This window comes from Phocoena phocoena, chromosome 6, assembly GCF_963924675.1.
Source record: "Phocoena phocoena chromosome 6, mPhoPho1.1, whole genome shotgun sequence".
In the NCBI taxonomy this organism is placed as follows: domain Eukaryota; kingdom Metazoa; phylum Chordata; class Mammalia; order Artiodactyla; family Phocoenidae; genus Phocoena; species Phocoena phocoena.
Window position 1 is genome coordinate 25,287,823 of NC_089224.1, and position 15,921 is coordinate 25,303,743.

The 15,921-nt window shown below is 36.6% G+C and overlaps 1 protein-coding gene across 12 annotated transcripts in view; it reads right to left on the bottom strand.

The window, feature by feature from the left end:
• The window catches only part of IARS1 (isoleucyl-tRNA synthetase 1), a 74,694-nt gene extending 59,878 nt beyond the window's left edge, over positions 1 to 14,816 (bottom strand). For 10 of the 12 annotated variants that reach the window (XM_065879095.1, XM_065879099.1, XM_065879100.1 and 7 more), the window contains exons 1-6: positions 14,695 to 14,813; positions 13,993 to 14,149; positions 13,627 to 13,746; positions 11,659 to 11,741; positions 7,919 to 8,036; positions 3,570 to 3,717 (exon numbers count right to left, since the gene is read on the bottom strand). In XM_065879095.1, the coding sequence (XP_065735167.1) occupies positions 3,570 to 3,717; positions 7,919 to 8,036; positions 11,659 to 11,741; positions 13,627 to 13,746; positions 13,993 to 14,149; positions 14,695 to 14,813 (745 nt within the window). Of the gene's footprint in view, positions 1 to 3,569; positions 3,718 to 7,918; positions 8,037 to 11,658; positions 11,742 to 13,626; positions 13,747 to 13,992; positions 14,150 to 14,694 lie in introns of all 12 variants that reach the window. The other 2 variants (XM_065879106.1, XM_065879102.1) reach the window with 2 other exon arrangements.
• Between the last annotated feature and the right edge of the window lie 1,105 nt (positions 14,817 to 15,921).

Here is a 15,921-nt window from a genome sequence, read left to right on the forward strand (position 1 = left end):
GGGCATAGCCCTAAACAATACATATCCAGGCCCTGCCTTCACACAAACCCAGGGAGTTAAGAGATTTTTCCGTTACTGGATAATAACAACATCCTTGGGAATTCCCTGGCGGTCCAGCGGTTAGGACTCCATGCTTCCACTGCCGGGGGCCCGGGTTCGATCCCTGGTTGGGGAACTAAGATCCCATAAGCTGTGTGGTGTGGCCAAAAACAAACGAACAAGCAAACAAACAAAAAAAACCCAACTTTATCCTGATAATCTCTCTTTGTAGCTAGATAAAATTACTTGAACAACTTCTACTAAAAATGCCTCTTTTAAAGGGAATGTACTTCAACATAATAAAGGCCATATATGACAAGCCCACAGCTAATATCATACTCTTTGGTGAAAAACTGAAAGCTTTTCCTCTAATATCAAGAACAAGATAAGGATGCCCACTCTTGCCACTTTTATTCAACATAGTATTAGAAGTCCTAGCCAGAACAATTGGGCAGGAAAAAGAAATAAAAGGTATCTAAATTGGAAAGGAAGAAGTAAAACTCAGTATTTGCAGATAATATGATTGTACATATAGAAAACTCAAGACTCCACCAAAAACTCAGAACTAAAAAATAAATGGAGGGACTTCCCTGGTGGCAGGGTGGTTAATAATCTTCCTGCCAATGCAGGGGACACAGGTTTGATCCTTGGTCTGGGAAGATCCCACGTGCCACAGAGCAACTAAGCCCATGTGCCACAACCACTGAGCCTGCGCTCTAGAGGCCGCGAGCCACAACTACTGTGCCTGTGTGCCACAACTACTGAAGGCCATGCACCTAGAGCCCGTGCTTTGCAACAAAAGAAGCCACTGCAATGAGAAGTCCGTGTACCACAACGAAGAGTAACCCCCGCTTGCCATAACTAGAGAAAGCCCACGCACAGCAAAGAAGACCCAATGCAGCCAAAAATAAATAAAAATAAATTTATTTTAAAAAATAAAAATAAATAAATGCAGTAAAGTTGCAGCATACAAAATCAATATACTGAAAGCTGTTGCATTTCTATACACCAATAATGAACTATCAGAAAGAGAAATTAAGAAAACATTGCATTTACAATTGCATCAGAAAGAATAAAATATGTAGGAATAAGCTTAGCAGAGGAAATGAAGGACCTAGACACTGAAAAGTTTAAAACATTGATGAAAGAAATGGAAGACACAAATAAATGGAAAAGTGTTCCATGATCATGGATTCAAAGAATTAATATTGTTAAAACGTCCATACTACTGAAGGAAATCTATAGATTCAGTGCAATTCCTATCAAAATTTCAATGGCATTTTTCACAGAAATAGAATAAACAATCTTAAAATTTATGTGGACCCACAAAAGACCCTGAATAGTCCATGCAATCTTGAGAAAGAAGAACAAAGCTGGAGGCACAACACTCCTTGATTTCAAACTATATTACAAAGTTCTAGTAAGCAAAACAGTACGGTACTGGCATAAAAACAGACACATAGATCAACGGAATAGAAAAGAGAGCCCAGAAAGAAACTCACACATAAGACAATTAATTTACAACAAAGGAGCCAAGAATATACAATGGGGAAAGGAGAATCTCTTCAATAAATGGTGTTGGGAGAACTGGACCACTCTCTTATGTCATACACAGAAATTAACGCAAATGGATAAAAGACTTTAACATAAGACTTGAAACCATAAGATTCCTAGATGAAAACATAGTTGATAAACTTCTTGACATTGGTCTTGGCAATGTCCTTTTTTTTGCTCTGACAACAAAAGCAAAGGAAACAGAAGCAAAAAAAAAAAAAAAGAAAAAAAATGTGGGACTACATTACACTAAAGCTTCTGCACAGCAAAAGTAATCAATGAAATGAAAAGGCAACCGTCTGAATGGGAGAAAATATCTGCAATCATATAGCTGATATGGGGCTAATATCCAAAATATATAAAGAACTGATGCAACTTGATAGCAAAACAAACAACAAAAAAAACCCTACCAAACCAATTTAAAAAATGGGTAGAAGATCTGAATAGACATTTTTCCAAAGAAGACAATCAGATATCCATCAGGTACATGAAAAGATGCTCAATACCAGTTATATAAGGGAAATGCAAATCAAAACCCCAATAAGGTATCACCTCACACCTGTTAGAGTGGCTGTTTTCAAAAAGACAAGAGACAGCAAGTGTGGGCAAGGATGTGGAGAAGAGAGAATCTCTGCACTGATGATAGGAATGTAAGTTGGTGTAGCCACCATGGAAAACAGTATGGGAGGTTCCTCAAAAAATTAAAAATACAACTACATATGATCCAGTAATTTTACTTCTGGGTATTTATGCAAAGAAAATGAATACAATAACTTGAAAAGATATCTGCACCCCATGTTCATCACAGCATTAATTACGATAGTCAAATTATGGAAACAACCTGTGTCCATCAATGGATGGATTGATGAAGAAAATATGGTATGTATATATACAATGGAATGCTATTTGGCTGTAAGAATGAAATTTTGCTGCTTAAAACATCATGGATGGGGCTTCCCTGGTGGCGCAGTGGTTGAGAGTCTGCCTGCCGATGCAGGGGACACAGGTTCGTACCCTGGTCCGGGAAGATCCCACATGCCGTGGAGCGGCTGGGCCTGTGAGCCATGGCCGCTGAGCCTGTGCGTCCGGAGCCTGTGCGTCCGGAGCCTGTGCTCCACAACGGGAGAGGCCACAACAGTGAGAGGCCCACATACCGCAAAAACAAACAAACAAACAAAAAAAACCCCATCATGGATGGACCTTGAGGGCATTAGGCTAAGTGAAATAAGTCAAAGAAAGACACATATTATCTCACTTATATGTGGAATAAGAATGAAATCAAAGCAACAAAAATAAACCTCATGGATACAGAGAACAGACTGGTGGTTGTTAGAAGCAGGGGTGTGTATGTGTGTGTGTGGGGTGGAATGGGTAAAGGGCGTTAAAAGGTACAAACTTCCAATTATAAAATAAGGCGTGGGGATATAATTTATAGCATGGCAACTATAGTTAATAATACTGTATTACAGGGCTTCCCTGGTGGTGCAGTGGTTGAGTCCACCTGCCAATGCAGGGGATACGGGTTCATGCCCCAGTCTGGGAAGATCCCACATGCGGCGGAGCGGCTGGGCCCGTGAGCCATGGTTGCTGAGCCTGCGCGTCCAGAGCCTGTGCTCTGCAACGGGAGAGGCCACAACAGTGAGAGGCCCGCATATCGCAAAAAAAAAAAAAATAATAATACTGTATTACATATTTGAAAGTTACTGAGAGAGTAGATCTTAAAAGGTCTCACCACAAGAAAAAAATGCTGTAAATATGTATGGTGATGAATGTTAACTAGACTTACTATGGTGTTCATTTCATGAGGTACACAAATGTTTATTTTGTTGTAAACCTAAAATTAACATAATGTCAATTATACCTCGATAAAAAAAGTAAAAAAAAAAAAGGGAAGAAATGTAAGCTTTCATTCTTTCCCAAAATTCATTAAAATCATTTTATTCATATTGATCATAAGTAACCAGGCTCACACTTACCTTTAATCTTCACATACTGCATATCCGGATTAACACACAGGGCAAGGTTACTAGGTAGAGTCCAGGGAGTAGTTGTCCAGGCAACCAAAGATATATTTTCATCTTCCTCCAAAGGGAAAGTTACAAATATTGAAGGATCTTGAACATCCTGAAATAAAATGAAATAAAGTATTCTTTTACAGATTCCATAATAGTAGACACGGAAGAAAAATGAACTGATCCTAAAGAATAAAATAAACTTTTATTTTCAGAATAAATTGAGCTTTAAAAAAATCTGCCATATTTGTAAAAAGAAAATACAAAGAGAGAAATTCCAAATACATTTTTTACATAAAGAAAATGCTTTTTTTTTAAACATCTTTATTGGGGTATAATTGCTTTACAATGGTGTGTTAGTTTCTGCTTTATAACAAAGTGAATCAGCTATACATATACATATGTTCCCATATATCTTCCCTCTTGCGTCTCCCTCCCTCAAGAAAATGCTTTAATAATTACCTTAGTAGTCATAAATAAAACATTTATAGTGTAGCAAGTGGGATACATAAATGAGGTTTCACTATTACAATGATCTATTTTATAACAAGTCCATAAAGAATTAGGTCAATAAAATGATGATTTTGGAAAACAGTGTTATTCTTTATTTGAATTGAAGGGTATATGAGAATTCTTTTCAACTTTTCAGGAAGTCTGAAATTATGCCAAAAATTAAAAACAAACACAATCCTTAGTACACACTCATAGTATGGCCAAAGTGAAAAAAGACAGAAAATACTAAGTGCTGACAAGGATGCAGTGTAATCAGAACTGTCTAGTGGAAGTATAATCCCTTTGGGGTTAGAGTGGGAGGCAATGAACCATGGTCCATGCATGGGTCAAATCTGGCCGTTACCTGTTTTTATAGAGCCCAAGACCTAAGAATGGTTTTGACAGGACTGAAAGATCTGGCCAACAAAGTCTAAAATATTTACTATCTGGCCTTTACAAAGTTTGCCAACTCTTGTACTAGGGCTAAATGTAAGTATACGTTATGACTCAATAATCCCACTCCTGGGAATGTGTATATATGCTCCCCAAAAGACAAGTTCCAGAATGCTCACAGTAGTACTACTGATAAGAGCCAAAAATTGGATATTACCCAAACGTCCATCGACAATAGAATGGATAAGTTAAATACTAGACAGTAATTAAAATGATGATCTACAACTACACACAACATGGATGACTTTCATAAACATAATCTTGAGCAAGAGAAGCCAGATGCAAAAAAAGAACAAAGTGTACAATTCCATTTATATTTAGTACAGAATCAGCAAACAATGAGGTTGGAAGTGAGGACAGTGGTTGCTATAGAGGAGTTGGGGGATACATGCTAAACTGAAGGGACCATGAGAAGGGAGAGCTTTTGACAGGTTGCTTGACAAGGTGGTTCTTTAACTTTATCTGCGTGTTGGCTTCACATTCATTTTGTGCAAGTATATGGAATAGAGTAAGTAAATAGAGGAGCAAAAAAATGTTGTCTTATTAAACCAGGAAATAGGTACTAAGATATAAAAATTATTAATTTTAGTATGTATAGTAATAAACAGAAAAAAATTAAAAAGCCACTGAAGGGAAATCTAAATAAAACATTAATAGTGATTTCCTTTGGGTACTGAGATTATAATTTTTTTCCCTCTTCTTTATATCTTCTAGGGCTTCTAAATTTTCCACAATGAGCATAAGCCTCATAAATAATCACATCAACCAGACTTCTAAAAACTAAAACTTTAGACAATATAAAAAATAAATATTTTTATATACCACAAGTTGGTTTACCTTTTGGAAAAGTTGGAAGGACTTTCTTCTGTAACTCAATTTAGTTCCGTACAGCTTGCTCTTTCCCAATAAGAGAATGTATTTATTTACTTATAGAAGAGTATACACTTTGAAAACCCTAGGACCTAACAAGCTATAATGGGACTCTAACATGTAAAAATTTAGTTACCAAACAAAATTCCAGCATAGTACACAAGGATTTATATTACAAAACATTTGGAGCAACACCAATTTTTACCATTTAAAAAGAAAAAAAAGGCTGTGCCCTCTGAACACCTCAAATATCTATCAAAAGAATGAATAAATAAATTGTAATCTGTTATATGAAACACTATACAGCAGTTAAAAATAAACTTAAAGCTACATGTATCAATATGAAGAAACTTTAAAACAATGTTTAGTATAAAAGGCAAGGTGCAGAATAAATACAATGAATGAGATTTAAAAACTTGCGAACAACACTAAATACTGCTTATGGATACTTATATAGATAATAAAAATACGCATGAAAAAGAAACACCAAATTCAGCATAGTGGTTACCTATCAGGATGTGAAGAAGGAAATGGAAAAGAGAAATGTGCTGTAAATAAACAAACTGTGGTATATTTACCTACACAGAAATTAGAACAAAAGATCCAAAACTACACATAACATGGATGACTATCACAAACATAATGCTGAGTGAGAAAAGCCAGAAACAGAAGAATACATAGTGGATCTTTCCATTTCTTCAAAGTACAGAACCAGACAAAACTAATCAACTGCTATCTGTGACATCTGATGTATTTGAAATCAACAACAACAGATGCATTTAGTGAAACCCATGTTTTGTTTTTTAATTTTTTGGCCACGCCGCGAGGCTTGCGCGATCTTAGTTCCTTCCCCAAGAGGCTGTACTCCTCAACAGGAGAGGCCACAACAGTGAGAGGCCCGCATACCGCAAAAAAAAAAAAAAAAAAAAAAAAATGAAGTACTTATTTCTATAAAATGCAGAGGACAGAGAAAATGTTAGATTATGGAGATGTAATCATCAAAACTCAGATTGTGGGAAACTACAAGATAATATCTGTTTCCCAAACAACAATTTGCAAGGGGGAAAAAAAAAGAAAAAGAAAAACATAGAAAGAGAAATGGAGACCTACACATTAAAACAGACCTAAAAGACAACTATTACCGTGTATGAACCTTCCTTATGTCTCGATTAAAACAAAACAAGAAAAAACAAACAAAAAAACCAACTAGAAATAACCTGAGGGAAAAAAAAGGATGCTGTGTATGAGACAAATAGAAATATGAACACTGATGATATCCAGGAGTTAAACAACTACAGAATATTTAATATTAAGAACATTAAAAATGATTGATGATGACTTCTTAAGGTGTGATAATGGTACTCTGGTAATGTTAAAGAAATATTTCTTATCTAGTAAAGATATATAATGAATTACTTATTGATAAAATGATATGTCTAAAACTTGCTTTCGAAAAAGGGTCTGGGAGAAGTAAGTGGAGTGTGTAGATGGGGCAGGATTGACCAAAGAGATTGTAGGGGATACACGATAGGACATGGGAGTTAATTATTCTGTTAATTAATTATTCTGTCTACTTTTGTATATGCTTGAAATTCTCCACGTTAAAGTGTTTTTAAAAAGTAAGCAAATACAGCAATATATTAAGATTTGACAAAACTTAAGTCTTGTACTCAACAGTTAGTATATTATTTTCTACATTTTTATGTGCTTAAAATATTTTATTAAAAAAAACATAACATGAGCACCGCCATAGAAGGGTATTTAGGGGACAACAGGCAGGCATCATCATGCCTACCTCACAAGGATATGCAACGATCCAATGGGATATTGAAAGCATTCTGCAAGACGAAAAGTGCTTTTGAAATCCAAGTGTTAATAATAATGATATGTAGGTAAATACAGTTTGTTTATTTACAGCACATTTCTCTTTTCCAAACCTTAGCCATGAGATAGAATTCCAAACAAATCAACATCCTTTAAAAACAAAGAGGGTTAGATAAACTCAGAAATAAAACACCCCTTGAATATACACACATGAGAATAGATAGTTATTCCTGAAGACTTACAGTCTTTACTATCTCCCTGGATAAGGTAAAGCAGTACACTTTGTAAACAACAGACACGTCTAAACTCTTATACCAATGACAGCAAGTTACTCCATTCATCAAAGATCATAACACATCACCAATCGCAAATCAGATTTTCCTCCAAATACTTTTAACAAATAAATGATATTACAAAGCCTCAGGTGAGGCACAAAAACACCCTAAGCTGTAACCCTTATGAAACAGTGACTGGAGGAAAATAGAGCAGAGCTGGACTTATTAAACAAAGAGAGGCATAAAAATATGGTTAAAACAAGCAAAACCTATCACATTAAGACACATCATTCACATCACTCCCCCGGCAAACGTTCCACACTGGGACTAAGTTACCATGATCACCATAGCCATTTAACTTCTGAGTACATAACTTAACACCAATGACATCTCACATACCCTGTAATTCTGGTGAGATTCAAAGTTGGAAAGTGGAGTATTGCATGCAGTGGAAAAGGGCATGACTTTCACTCCTCTATAAACAAGGCCTTTATCATAGAGCTGTTTGAAGACCCACCTGGCAAGTAAAGAGACAGAATTTTATAATTACATAACCATAATTCTATTTTCCCAAATGCAAACATTTATGCCAGTTTCTGTCTGTAGAGTTTCTCACAGCCAAAGACGTGGAAACACAATGTCTTTCACCTGGTGAATAGCTGGTAAATTACAACAGATCAGTATAATGAGATATTATGTAGACATTAAAAGTGCAAGTAACTGTTGACATGGAAAGGTGTTCATGACTTGATGTTGACTGAGAAAAGCAACTGACACCATACTGTACAATGAGGTACCAATTATGTAAAACTATGTATCAGTATACATATTTACACTTTTAGAGATGCTAAAAAAGTAGATTTTCACCAATATGTTAACTATGGTTGGGATTTCAGACTTTTAAAAAAATTTTTTTAATTTACTTATTTATTTATTTATTTTTGGCTGTGTTGGGTCTTTGTTGCTACGCGCGGACTTTCTCTAGTTGCAGCAAGCGGGGTCTACTCTTCGTTGCAGTGTGCAGGCTTCTCATTACTGTGGCTTCTCTCGTTGCGGAGCACAGGCTCTAGGCACACAGGCTCAGTAGTTGCGGCACAGGGGCTTAGCTGCTCCGCAGCATGTGGGATCTTCCCGGACCAGGGATCGAACCCATGTCCCCTGCATTGGCAGGTGGATTCTCAACCACTGCACCACCAGAGAAGCCCAGACTTCTTGTTTTTCTTAATAGTTTTCTGGTATACTGCTTAAATTTCACTGTAATGGACAGTTTTACAGAGGCAATTTATAAAGTATAAACCACTGGGATTAGGATCAGATATCTCTCCTACAGTCAGTCAAAAACTTTTATTAAACACTTAAACATGTTGCTCTAAGCTAAATGTAGCAAGACACTGGAAAACAGTCATCCCAGGTTCTCCTGTGGTGACTACTCACCTTTCCCAATTGGGTGCCAGAATTCATTTGGTAGGAATCCTTACTTGTCTTTAACTCAGTTTTACAGTTCGATTCCTATGTACTTGGCACAATAAATGAATTAAATTCTCTCCCATTTGTTAAAATACATTTTTATGTAAAACTGTGCAAGTATTTTCATGGTATTCCTTTGGCTTTGGATAAAGCCTAAAAGGTGACATCTTGTAACAAATTTCCCAAGTTTAAACTCAATCTTAAATTATATACTCTGATGCAAGGACATTCACCAGAGACCAGAGGAAAAGTGTCAGATTTGCATCATAAGACCAAGATTCAAGCCTAAGAGCCATATAATTAGTTGTGTGATCTCAAGCAAGTCACAACCACTTGCCTTTACCTCAAAGTGGGTCCTAACCCAATCCACGGGACTTTCTGGATCATCTGAGAAAAATCAAGTGGAAGTACTTTATATACTCAAAAGCACCAACTCAATCTAAATTATCACCATTAAATTAATGTTATCATTTTAAATGTATCTCCTACTATTTTTTAAATATTCACCCTAGGTCTATATGCCAACATGTTCCTCAGGAATAACTAACATTCTAATAGCAAGAGGCTTTGAAAATGGTTTTCCCCCGATTCAAGTATGTTTTATGTAAATTAAGAAGTCTGATGTAGAGCTATATTGTCCAACATGGTAGCACTAGCCACATGTGCTCATTTAAATTTATTAAAATTAGAAATTCAGTTTCTTGGTCATACTAACCACATTTAAGTGCTAAACTGTCCTGATCTAGAGCATAAAGAGTACCTTCTTTTTCAGAAGTTTAAGAGAAACCCTGCTTTTTAGAATGCCCTAATCATGAGAACTCCAACTACTCAGTGAAATGGGAAGCCTCCCTGTCCAAAGTTTCTGCCATGTCAGAGAGTTTAATCAGCTCTCACCCTTGGGTACATGGGTCTGGAGATGCACCCACAGGGGCACATCAGAGTCAGAGGGTCTGAGAACTGTCCCACGGTATCTAGCTCCTCAAAGGCAAAGGCACGTGCCAAGCATGTGCAACAGATCTTGACTAATAGAAATGTAATCAGGTAGATAGGACGACAGTACAGTAAGAGGCACAAGCACCTACAGTGCAGCACAGAAATATGTATCCTACAAAAGAGCTTTGCAACTCACCTGTAATCATGCATAATTTAACAAAAGTAGGACTCCCTCAAGGCCTGAGTTATATACATAGGTCATTTTGCAACTATTATAATAACTATTTGCCCATTAATGATACATAATGATTCTCAGACTATTGTAGGAGGCTCAGGTTAAATCACCTATCAAGACTGGCATTGGGCTTCCCTGGTAGTGCAGTGGTTAAGAATCTGCCTGCCAATGCAGGGGACATGGGTTCGAGCCCTGGTCTGGGAAGATCCCACATGCCGTGGAGCAACTAAGCCCGTGTGCCACAACTACTGAGCCCGCGTGCCTAGACCCTGTGCTCTGCAACAAGAGACGCCACAGTAATGAGAAGCCTGCACACCACAACGAAGAGTAGCCCCCCCTCACTGCAACTAGACAAAGCCCATATGCAGCAACAAAGACCCAATGCAGCCAAAAATAAAGAAAATAGATTAAAAGAAAAAAAAGACTGGCATTGCAACAGTTGTCTTATAATAGTAAAAGGAAGCAAAATTCATTTTGAAACTCATGAAAGTGACTGCATATATAACTTCTCTTAGTAAAAAATTCAAGTGCACATCTCTTAGACTTAATTCCTTCAAACAAACAAACCCATTTCTGAAACCTAATTTTCCTAAAATTTGGTACTAATTAATTTGACAAAAAAACCTTGAACTCACATCAGGCCATTTATATTCTTCATTTATTTTACTTAGTGTGAAGAGTTGTATGTTCTGATACAGAAATACTAATGAAATTGATTACAGGTTTGATTACAGATTGATTACTCAATCTGCTAGGGCCATTAAGTACTACAGAACATATGGATAACCTAATACCTTTCTAGAATCCAAAATTTACTGAATTCAAAAATAAACCTAGGGGTGGAAGGGGCGAATAGGTGGAGTACAGTGGAATTTTATGGCAATGCATAATTCTAGAATTATGGATATATGTCATCACACATCTGCCCAAATCCATAGAATGCATAACAAGAGTGAACCCTTATGTAAACTCTGGACTTTGCGTGATTATGATCTGTCAAGGTAGGTTCATGAATTGTAACAAATGTACCACTCTGGTGGGGGATGTTGATAATGGAGGAGGCTATGTATGTGTGGAGGCACAGCGTACATGGGAAATCTGTATATCTTCCTCTTTTATATTTTTTTTTTTTTTTTTTGCGTACATGGGCCTCTCACTGTTGTGGAGCACAGGCTCCGGACGCACAGGCTCAGCGGCCATGGCTCACGGGCCCAGCCGCTCCGCGGCATGTGGGATCTTCCCGGACCAAGGTCCGAACCCGTGTCCCCTGCATTGACAGGCGGACTCTCAACCACTGCGCCACCAGGGAAGCCCCTTCTTTTATATTTTTAGAGCATTTTTAGGTTCACAACAAAATTAAGTCTTTAAAAACAGAAACAAAACAAATCCATCCCCAAAGATTTCAGATAATTGTGGATCTGAAAACAAGTGGATTCATGCTAGAGCATCTCTACTAACTAATATAACAAAATAGTCATTATATTTCAACTTCTAATAAACTTACCAGACAGATTCCATGAATTGTGGATAGAGAGTTTTGTAGTCATTGTCAAAGTCAATCCATCGGCCAAGTCTGGTAATAGTAGACTTAAAAAATATGAATATTAGAGTTTTTAGACAATGGTATTTGTTATTGTATAGCTATTTGTTTTACTTCTATTATCATTACATATGATGATTTTGGAAAAACAGAACCATCAATGGTTCCAGTAGATGTATACTGTAAACAACACATTTTGCAAGGTTAAGAACAAGTTTTCTTGGCATTCATCCTATATGCAGGGAATGTTATTTACAAGTATTAACATTCTTTTATAAAAGTCTACCAAAACTACCATTTGGCAAATACACGTCTAACTGTTGCTGGCATGAATCATCAATGGTTGCTAAAATTACTGAGTCATAGTATGATAAGAAACAGGGTACTTACTAATTACAAAGGAAAAACTGCAACTTTACAATGGAGAAACCTGACAAAATCACCTTAGTGAACAAAGTGAACAACACCAATGAGACTTATCAGCATCACAGGCCTTCTGATATGATAGACTGAGAAGGGGATGATGTTACTTCTGAGGAATTCTTGCCAAAAATGTATAACCTAAACTGAATCATAAGGAAACATCAGACACCGAGGGACTTCTTACAAAATAACTGGTCTGTATTCTTTAAAAGTGACATGGTCATGAAAGACAAACACTGAGGGAATGTTCCAGATTGAAAGAGACTGAGGAGGTATGACAACTAAATGCAATCTATGCTCCTAGATTGGATCTTGCATCAAAAATAAAGATCAGTGGGACAACTGGTTAAATCTGAACAAGGTGTATAATATTGTATCGATGTTAATCCTGCTTTTGATAATTATACAATAGTTATTATAGGTGTTAGCTTTTGGGAAGTGGGTGATGGGTATAGAGGCTCTTCATATCATTTTGGGGGGAGAAAAAATAAAAAGAACCCATATGCATGTTATAATCATCAGGATTTTCCCCTACTGGTGACCAAGCAAGAAAAGTAGATTAAAGAAAGTTAGGTTAGGAGAAAATTGAGGAGCTTTGATTTTTAGGTTGATGAAATCAGATTTCATTCAACAATGAAGATAAGTTTTGAGCAGGAAGAGTACAATGAACAGTCTTGAGAGAAATAACTTGGCAGGCTAAGTGGAAGGAACATGAGCAAGAGACCAATTGGTAGGTAGATTCTTATAGAAATAAAGACAATGGTGGGTGAGAGACTAGGTTGTAGGAATGAAAAGAAATGTATAAGAGATACTTAGTATAAGAGATACTAAGAAAGGCTTGATAGGATTTGACATTTGAATCAGTCATGATGATTAAAGCTTGAAGTCTGGAAGACTGAGGGAATTCTGAAGAATAGCAAATTTGACAAAGTGGTAAGATAGTAAAGATGGAAAAAAATAAAAGCCAGACATGTTTTTAAGTTGTATATATATATATTAATCTGAGAGCCACTGAGGAAAGGGGGAGTTGAGGACCTTTGTTCCTAAGCACATCAGAATAAGAGAGGACAAGAGCTCTGCCGGCACCAGATGGTTACTAAAATGTACCAGTTGTGGGAGCTCTATAACAAAGAGAAGCAGTGGGCAAGATGGGAATCAATATAAAACAATGGGTACAAGTGTAAATTGTTTTTAACATCTGAATTTTTTTATTGCCAACATTCAAGTTAATCTATTTGCTAGGACAGCATGATTCCTGTCATATACTGTGGGTAGGTAGATTAAACATGGAAGACCAATCAAGCACATAGAAATCAGAAAAGAGAGGGTTCAGTTTAAGCTAACAGTTTAAGTAATGGAGTTGAAGATGGAAGCTAAACACTCCTTTAAAGAGGATTATCAACCCCTCTTTTGGGCACATATCATAAAAAGCACAAGGAACCATAAAACATTTCAACCCCCATTTAAACTAGAGTTTTTTTTCATTCTCCTTAAAATAACCAAAAATACCTTCCACTCAGTAGAATATCGCATCACAATTGCTCGGCACTGACTGTTATATTCTGCAATCCCCAATCTGGCTACATCCTCTGGTCCTCTGATTCCCAGTGTCTTATCAATTTCATATTCCTGAAAATTTGCAATAAGATTGTTAACATCCCTGCCCTATGAAGCAAATGCAATTCGACAAAACTAGAAAACAGATTAAAAAAAATTAGTTCTCAGAAAATCTACAGAGAAAATGAACTATAAATAGTATTATAAAAATGAAGAAAGTCTGATTATAGCAAAAATTCATACTTTAACATATTATATAATGAAATATAATGCTTATTAAAAAATCAAAACATTATAAGGCTGGTGACTCAAACATACCACAGGTAAACCATGACAATCCCATCCAAATCTTCTGTCAACGTGAAGCCCACTCTGGTGAGCATATCTTGTAACTATATCTTTAATTGTCCCTGCAAGTATATGTCCATAGTGAGGCAGTCCAGTTGCAAAAGGAGGCCCATCATAGAAGGTAAATCTAAGAGGTAATAAAAATACGTTAAGTTACTTTAAAACAGATAGCAAAAATTTAGGACAGCATTTTTCTATAGATAGCTCCTGTAATTGTAGAGCCTTTGGGGAGAAGAAAAGCTGCGAGGCTAGGAAACTCAGACATAACTGATTATGTATCTACTGTAGGCCCTGCCTTTAAAAAAGCTAATTATGACAGAGTTGGAGAGACCTGTATTGGACCATCCATCCTTCATTAATTAGTTCCATGATATAAGGGAAATTATTCACCCTGATCCTGAGTTATCTATAAAATAGGGCAACAAACACCTATGATAAAATTTTTGAGCACAGGAGACACATGATGAAAACAGTAATTAAAGAAAGGACTGGTCTTTAGGTGAATGAAGACTAGAGGCAGGAAGTACCCCAATAGGAGGCTATTACACTACTAGTCTAAATGCTTAAATGAGGGTAGTGATAATGAGAAAAATGGAAAGGAAGAGAGTGACATATAAACTCTATTCGGAAGACCTCTTATTCTTAAAGACTCTACCAAAGAAATTCACATACTTTGGCCTATGTTTTGATTGCTTTAAGCATTCCTGAAAACAATTAAAGTCGGACCAAAACTGCAAGATTTTCTCTTCTTCAGCAGGAAAATTGATGTTTTCTGGAACTTGTTGAACCATTTTGTTACTGCAAGAGAAATCAAATTTATTATTCTCAAAAGAGAAGTCTAGGAATAACAGAGTACCATACATTAAAATAGATGTACCTATCACTAGCCATGATACTACCTGGTACTTAAAAAAAATTCCCCTTTTTTTAAGGTAAAGTTCACATACCGTAAAGTTCACCCTTTTAAAGTATATAATATGGAACTTCCCTGGTGGTCCAGTGGCTAAGACCACACTCCCAATGCAGGGGGCCTGGGTTTGATCCCTGGTCAGGGAACTAGATCCCACATGCCACAACTGAAAAAAGATCCCACGTGCCGCAACGATGGTCCCACATGCTGCAACTAAGACCTGGCACAGCCAAATAAATAAATAAATATTTTTTTAAAAATAAAGTGTACAATTCATTTTTACCTTTTTTTTTTTTTAAAAGTATATTCACAAGGTTGGTCAACCACCACCACTCACTACTTCCAGAACATTTTCTTCACTACTCCCACTTCTGCCCTCCAAGAACTTGTACACATTAGCAGTCACTCTCTATTCTCCTCTTCCCCAGCCTCCTGGAGACCATTAATCTGCTTTCTGCCTCTCTAGATTTTCCTATTCCGGACATTTCACATAAATGAAATTATGTATATACAGCCTATTGCATCTGGCTTCTTTTACTTAGAATTATGTTTTCGAGGTTCATCCATGTTGTGATATGCACTCATACTAGATTGCTTTTTACGGCTGAATAATATTTCATCATATGGATATCCCACTTTTTGTTTATCCATTCATCAGTTCATGGACATTAGCATTGTTTCCACTTTTGGACAGAGCTGCTATGAATATTCATGTATAAGTTTTTATGTGGACATGTGTTTTCAGCTCTCTTAAGTAAATACCTAGGAGTACAACTGCTGGGTAATAAGGTACTATGTTTAACTTTTTGAGAAACTGCCAAAATGTTTTCCAAAGCTGCTGTGTCATTTTACATTCTCCCTGCAGAGAATGAGATTCCAGTTTTTCTACATCCTCACTCCTTATCGTCCATCTTTGGATTATAGGAAATCCTAGTGGGTATAACATGGTATCTCATTGTGGGTTTGATTTCCATTTCCCTAATGATTAG